The sequence below is a fragment of the Dama dama genome, chromosome X (assembly GCF_033118175.1).
Source record: "Dama dama isolate Ldn47 chromosome X, ASM3311817v1, whole genome shotgun sequence".
Taxonomy (NCBI): domain Eukaryota; kingdom Metazoa; phylum Chordata; class Mammalia; order Artiodactyla; family Cervidae; genus Dama; species Dama dama.
The window spans coordinates 10234752-10242484 of record NC_083714.1 but is presented as its reverse complement, the minus strand read 5'-3'; the positions used below and the strand labels follow the sequence as shown (position 1 = coordinate 10242484).

General features: G+C 44.3%; 1 protein-coding gene across 3 annotated transcripts; it reads right to left on the bottom strand.

Moving 5' to 3' along the window:
- Positions 1 to 450: 450 nt before the first annotated feature.
- Positions 451 to 2080, bottom strand: BEX4 (brain expressed X-linked 4). Of its 3 annotated transcripts, none has more exons than XM_061135923.1 (3): positions 1924 to 2080; positions 1393 to 1471; positions 451 to 1046 (listed from the first exon to the last, which is right to left on the bottom strand). In XM_061135923.1, exon 3 carries the CDS (start codon positions 1039 to 1041, stop codon positions 679 to 681), a length of 363 nt encoding a protein of 120 aa, XP_060991906.1. In that variant the 5' UTR covers positions 1042 to 1046; positions 1393 to 1471; positions 1924 to 2080; the 3' UTR covers positions 451 to 678. The 3 variants fall into 3 exon arrangements, with proteins under 3 accessions (XP_060991906.1, XP_060991905.1, XP_060991907.1); XM_061135922.1 differs by lacking the exon at positions 1924 to 2080 and adding an exon at positions 1769 to 1914; XM_061135924.1 differs by lacking the exon at positions 1393 to 1471 and having other exon boundaries at positions 1924 to 2075.
- Between the last annotated feature and the right edge of the window lie 5653 nt (positions 2081 to 7733).

Here is a 7733-nt window from a genome sequence, read left to right as displayed (position 1 = left end):
AATCAACCCTGAATATTCATTGGAAGGACTGGTGCTGAAGCTGAAGCTCCAATACTTTGGCCACCTGATGCAAAGAGCCAACTCATTGGAAAAGACCCTAATGAGAAAGATTGAGGGCAGGAGGAGAAGGGGACAACAGAGAAGGAGATGGTTGGATGGCATCACTGACTCAATGGACATGAGTTTGAGCAAACTCAGGGAGATAGTGAAGGACAGGGAAGCCTGGCATGCTGCAGTTTATGGGATTGCAAAGAGTTGGACACAACTTAGCGACTAAACAACAGCAATAATGCATTCTTAAAGTCCTATCAGATACTGAATTATGAATATGATCCTTCCTGGTTGGTTGAGGACAAAAAATAACCAAAGACAATTGATATTTTGTGTCTAGGGAGCTAGAAGAGAAAACGTAACATTAAAAAAAATAAAACAAGGTGTGTAAGAGGAAGATTGCTTTTAAAACTGCTTTATTAATTTCATATTATGAAAAGAATACTTTTTCTTATAACTGAATGATATTGCCCTCCTGACAGAAAGTTATACAATGAGACAAAACAGTATTCAGTTAGAAACTGGTAAGTGGAAACACCAAAAGATTTACAGAAAAAGGTAACTCACAAAAACTACAAGCATGTAGAGCAGAGGCCACATTATTAACCTCAGGAAAACTCTTAACATTCAAGGTATAAGGCAAAATTCATAATGATTGTCAGGTTCAGGAGTTTGGTAGGGCACATGATGTCTCATCTGCTGCTTCTTAGTCTTTCTTTTGATTTCCATCATCTGCCCCACATGCTTTTCTACATTATCTCCCACTTCATTGTGATCAATATGCCTGTTGGGTATAGCCCACCGAAAATTAGGGACAAGTCGTCTAACCCATCCCAGCCTGATATTTCCTCCAGACTTCTGGACTTTGCCACCTCCCAGGTCGCGTGATTCCTCTCCAGTCTTCAAAGGGGCCTGGTCCCCTTCTTCGTTTTCCTGTTGGGCATCTTCCATGTTGAAACTTTCTATTGCTCGTTCCTCTTTGGAAGCCATTGCTCCTAGGAGACAAAAGATGCAACAAGGGACTATTTTCTGGGTGGAATGATCAGCACCGAGGACAGAGGCCCTACTATGCACCTCTCAATATTCCCAGTCCTGGTGGTCAAAGGCTTTTCAAATTTTCCTTTTCCCGCCTGAGAGGCCTCCTATGCCCTCTAGGAAGCCTCCAGTCCGAGCATTAACCCCCTCCCGCGCTCCAAAGCCCCCATTTTCCCTGCCGATCCAGGCCCAGGTCTCTGCAGGCACCAAAATGGAGGACGGGGTTGCAGGGAGCATTTGGAGTCTTAGGGTTTTCCCCACGTTCCCCCTCCCCCCCGCCACCTCCCAACTGTCCCTCGCACCGACCTGGGCCTATCCTTTCTGTCTCCTGCTCCTCCTGATTCTTGCTGCAAGTGCGCCGCCGCAACACTTCCGACTCGCAGACCTACAGAGGGTCGGGGTGGGGGCAGGGGGCTGCTGCAGCCGGGCGCTCGGCTCCTTCCGGGCCCTGCGTCCCCTACCCCCAGCTACCCCCACCCAGTGTGCCCCGCTCCCATGCTCAACCGCCCCCTTCCCAGTCCCCACACGCCGCGCCGACCAAAATTTTCTAACCCGAGAAGAACGGGGGCGGGGCAGGGGTGTGGGAAAAGCTCGCGATGGTGCGAGAAGCAGGTGTTAGCAAGGGCCTGCCGCCTTAAGGCCTCCCGGCCCGTTCCCCACCCCAGCCCCCGGGAAGGCCTACCGCTTTCCGCGGCCAAATGCCGGGTGTCGGGGCGGGGGCGGGGTGGCGTTGGAGCTGCAGTCTCCACTCCGAGGCAACGGACTCCCGAGTAGAGGTCCGCAGGCTGCGTCCGCTCGCCCGCGCCATCTTTGCGGACCCCACTCCGGGTCCCTTACCTGCTCCTCTCGCTTCTCCTCCTCTTAGGGGTCGTCCCCGGCCCGGGCTCCCTCGGGGCCACTAGGAGCAGGTACCAAGAGGCGAGGAGGCGACCGCCGGGTCTGACGCGAAAGCGGGGCGTGCAAGCAAGACTAGGCACTGGCCGGTCACGTGGGGCTTGTGTCGCCGCGGAAAGCCACGCCCTCGTCCCGCCCTTCCTGCCCCTCAGGGTCTCGCAGAGCCAGCGGTGCCTCGCAGAGCCTTTGGTGGTGCACACACACCTTCCGTTGCCCCTCACTCCTCACCACCACCACCCGCCGCCCTGTGACACTTGTCCAGGAGCCGGCCGCAGAACCCTCCTTTCTTCACGTGTTCTTGGGCCTTTCTTTGCCGGCCACCTAAGGGCAATATCTTCCCAGGGGCCGATAGCCATTCCCATTTCTCTTCTGAGGACTTGCCTTTTCCCTCCTCTGCACTCTGGATACACCCCTCCACCTGCCGGGATTTAGACACAGCATTTTAAAGGATGCTAAACCCCTCAACACTGAAGATAATCACACTTTAATGCAATATTCTAAAAAACAAAATTAATGCAAGAATATCTGTGATGAGCAAGGTGTCCCACACACTTCACTTCCAAGCTGTTATTCTCATTCATTCATGATTGTCTCAATCATTGTCTCAATCTTGGTCTCAATCATTCATCATGATTGTCCACCGTTTTCTTATTTTCTCCGTACGCAAATGCATGGGAGAGAGTGGGGAACAGGAAATGAGTCAAGGAGATGGTGTTGTTTCTAATTATTTTCATACTTTTTTGTTTTGTTCCTATTTTTGATTAAAAATTCCTTCTATTTATAGTTTACATTATCTTTTATTATGGAAAATTTCAAACATATGCAAAAATAGAACAGTATAATGAAAGACAATGTACTCATCACTGAGCGTACACAACAACTGAAAATGTATCGGGGCAACTCATGGCCAGTCTTATTTAATCTGTATCCCCTTACCCACTTTCCACCCTTAGAGATTATCTTTGAAGTAAATCCCAGACATATCACTTTGTGCACTTCTACAAGGACTCTTTTAATTACAATCATTATACTATTAACATGTGCTTAAGTTGCTTCAGTTGTGTCTGACTCTTTGTGACCCTATGGATCGTAGCCTTCCAGGCTCTTCTGTCCAGGGGATTCTCCAGGCATGAATACTGGAGTGTGTTGCCATGCCCTCCTCCAGGGAATCTTCCTGACCCAGGGATGGAATCCATGTCTCCTTCGTTGCCTGCACTGCAGGTGGATTCTTTACCAATAAGCCACTGGAGAAGCCCCTTGGCTATGACAATTTGATGGTACTGTGTCTTGGTGAGTGTATCCTGCTTTGTTTGTTGAGCTTCTTGGATGTGTGTATTTGTGATTTTCCTTGAATTTTAAAAGTTCTATCCATCATTTCTTCAAATAATCTTTCTTCCTTCTCTCTTTCTCTTTTTTCTTTCTTCTACTCAGACTGAGTAATAGACTTATCTTAAAGTTCCCTGATTCCTTCTTCTGCCTGTTTACATTTGATGTTGAACCTTGATAATGCATTTTTCATTTCCGCTATTGTACTTTTCAGCTTCAGGATTTCTGTTGGTTCCTATTTATAATTTTTTCCTGTTTATTGATATTCCCTATTTGGTGAGACATCATTTTCCTGGTTTATTTTAGTTCTTTATCCTTTACTATTTTGATCATATTAAAGACAGTTGATTTAAAGCTTTTGCCTAATAAGTCCAATCTCTGGGCTTTCTGAGGAATGTGCATGCTAAGTTGCTTCAGTCGTGCCTAACTCTTTGTGACCCCATGAACTGTAGCCCACAAGGCTCTTCTGTCCATGGGATTCTCCAGGCAAGAATACTGGAGTGGGTTGCCATGCCCTCCTCCAGGGTATCTTTCCGACCCAGGGATTGAACCCACATCTCTTATGTCTACCTGCATTGCCAGGCAAGTTCTTTACAACTAGCACCACCTGGGAAGCCCTTCTGGGGGACAGTTTCTACTAATTTTATTTTTCCTGTGAATAAGCCATATTTTATTTGCATGCCTCATAATTTGTTTCCTGTTGAAACTGGACATTTTGACTATTACCATGTGATGAAGGAGTCTTTGGGCCTAGAAAAGAAAACAACGGTCTCAAAGGCCCTTGCTGAATCATCTAACTTCAGAGAAGAGAAAACAGAACTTTAGGTCCCACCCTGATGCTCCAGGCTGGTTGCATCTATCTGGGACTTATCACCCCCTGTCCAAAAACCTTCCACCCCTACACCTGCCCAAAAGACTTATCACCCTCTGCCCAACTACAAATGCCATCTCAACTAAAGAATACCCCAAACATCCTGCCTGATTAACGTTTCCCTGATCGCTTCCACAAACCTCCCTATAAATATGGAGCCTCCCTGATCCCTCTCGGTGCTTAGTCTGGTCGTTAGGCTGACTGTTGCCCCTCCTTGCCTGAACAAAGGTAACCTACTTCTGTTGAGGTCGTCTTTCCTTTTTTGCCTTGGCCTGAACTGTATCTTACCTGTGATACCTCTGGGAATCATATTCTTCCCTCTCCCCTGGATTTGTTGTTGCTGGCCATTGTGATTTGTAGTTGAATTTTTGTTTAGAGATTTTTCAAAACTGTTTTTGTAAAGTCTTCATCCTTTATCATGTGTGTCCACTGAAGTCTGTGTTGCCTAAACTTAGTGATCAGCTGGTGTTTGGACAGTTTATATAAATACCTGGAGTCAATAAAAGTTAAGAAGAAAAAAGAGGAAACACTCTTCCAAGTCTTTGCTGATTGGTTCTTGCTGGGGAATTCATTCAGTGTTTAGCCAGGAAATTTACAACTCTCTTAGTTTTTACTTCCTACTTCAGACTTTCCCTGGGTGGCTCAGATGGTAAAGAGCCTGCCTGCAGTGTGGAAGACCCAGTTTCAATCCTCGGGTTGGGAAGATCCCCTGGAGAAGGAAATGGCAACGCACTTCAGCATTTTTGCCTGGAGAATCCCAAGGACAGAGGAGCTTGGTGGGCTACAGTCCGTGGGGTCGCAAAAAGTCAGACACAACTGAGTGACTAACACTTTCTTTTCTTTCAGAGTCTGAAGGACATCCGGAGGTGAAAGCTTGGGGTCTTCTCAGGCCTGTAAAGCACATTCCCATTCTGGGCATATGTGTGGCCTTCTTGATCCCCCTGTATATTAGAGAACTTTTAAAAGACCTTATTTCCCCACGTGTCTCCTTTCACAACCTCTTTCTCCCAGTTTTTTCATTACATTTATTGTTTATTCTGAGTTTTGTCCTTTGCCCTAGGCAGCTAGGGCAAATATCTGAGCCTTTAAATGCTTTTAGCAAAAACCACTTTACTCCTTCGGAAAGCTCTGAATCAGGCAAAACAAAGAGAAACATTCTGCCAGATGAGTTGAGATCCAGAGCCACAGTTCACTGAGAATAAACTCCATAATGCTCCTTCTGGTACTAGCAACCTTCACCAGTTGATCTGGGGTGTTGGGGATGACTACTTGGCAGTTTAAAATACCACAGCACTCTCATTGCAACACAGGAGCTTCTCTCTTCAACAGGTTTTCCCCTGGTAGATAACAAATGGAATATTTCCTGTCATATCAGTAAACAAAGGATGTCACAGTCATCAACAATTGTAGCCACCACTGAAGGTGAGCTGATGAACCCTGAGGGAACTCAGGGAGCAAAGAATACCTTCCATTTAGCAGCCATCAGACTGCAACCACTTCTTACTCTGAGCCCTGAGGAAACTCAGGATATGAAAACACAGGATACTGGCCCCAGATAGCTGAGGTGCACATCAGAGGAATGATTACAGTGAGTCCAGACTCTTGCATCTCCCCATACAGAGAAAAGCACTAAATTCTGTAACTTGACATATCTGGTTTCTCTAACTAACAGCAGTCTTTTGATGTTCCTGACTACCTGCTCTTTGTTGCAAAACTCTTATATATACTGGCTCCTCCTTCACTTCCTTGGAGCAGCAGTTTCTCAGAGCTATCTGGGATGCTGTCTCCCCAGCTGAAGCCCTCATTTTGCCCCAGATAAAACTTAACTCACACCTCCCATGTTGTGCATTTTTTTCTAAGGCAACATTGCTGTAGTTGTTTGTGTTTTTTATTTTTTTGTTTGTGTTTTTAAAAAATTAGATTCCAGTGTGATGCAAAAGTTTATTCTGACAGTTTTTGGTATGGACTCTGGATTTCTTATTACTCTGCCATTTTTGAGATGTCTTCTCTGTATGTTTTTAAACTCTCTACAATATATGTCAGCATGCAGTTTTCTTTCAAAATTAACCTAAGAAAGCAGTACAAGATTATGCTTGATTTTCAGTAATTTTAAAGTAGAATACTTGGTTAATTATAATGTTTGGTACTTTGTCACAAATAAATTTATATATTTGACTTGATTAAAAAACATGCTCTCTGGAATATACTTATGGGAATTTCATATTTCTAAATATGTTTAAAAGTTATTACAAGGTTAAAAATTATACATGAATATCAAAAATAAGTTTTGTTACCATTGTGAATAGTAAATATTTGGGTACTGTTTGAGTTCTTCTCAATTAAAAAAATTATTTCTATTCAAAACAAATTTACTTAAATTTTAAAGGTTACTAGTACATGTTTTCCCCATTTACCTCATGCTCTTACCATGTCTGGTTACAGGAGCCTTCCTTCCCTTAAGTCTCACAAAAATAATCAGGAAAAAAGATGAGTGAAAAAATAACTACACATGACAAAAGATCCAAAATGATAATGAAAGTGAAAGTGAAAGTTGCTCAGTCATGTCCGACCCTTTGTGACCCCATGAACCATACAGTCCGTGAAATTCTCCAGGCCAGAATACTGGAGTGGGTAGCTTTTCCTTTCTCCAGGGGATCTTCCCAACCCAGGGATTGAACCCAGATCTCCAGCACTGCAGGCAGATTCTTTACCAGCTGAGCCACAAGGGAAGCTCAAAAATGATAACAAAACATCATAATGAAATAGAATAAGTCATAGCAGCATTAAAAAACCCCATTTGTGCAACACGCTATTTCTAGTCATATGGAGATAGCACAAGATACAACCACACTTGCTCCATGAGCCAGACTGTAGAGTTATCCAGAAATTACCAACTCACAAAATGAAAGAAGGATTTGCATATTAAAACTCAGAGCTCTAATACTTGAAATATACCATGTAGACTTTGAGATTGAGGATCCATGTTATTAATGGTCAGTTGATTTTGCAAAAGCATCAACCTCATTTTTCAGCCATAATTGCAGAGACTGAAATGCAAGTTTTCTGACTCTGCATTAGGTATATTTCTCATCACACAAGTATACTTCTTAGTTCAATTCTCCACATCAGGGATTTCTGGGATAAAGTTACAATACAATATCCTTTAACATTCTCCCCTCTCCCCTAATAGGCAAAACGTGGCTTGCAAAGTAAACATCCTAGTGGGTTATATGCAGAGGGAAGCAGGGCATTACAAAAGGAGGGATAAGTCTAGTGAAGTGGGAGAGTTGACCTGTCCAAAGTGGATAGAACACATAAACAACCACTCCACAGGTTTCTTTTGTGGCTATCCTAGATAGAAAGACCCATGGTTGGGCCCACTCTAAAGAGGTTCATCCCAGGGGTAACATCTTGTAAAGGAAAGGGCACAGCTGAATTGGGAGACGAACACCTGGGCTCTTAATACTGGTTCTGTCATATGCTCACTGAAGACTCTTGATGTTCATATGTTGGGAGCTCCTTGGTGCCCATATTTGTCCACCTTTCCCTTTCATTC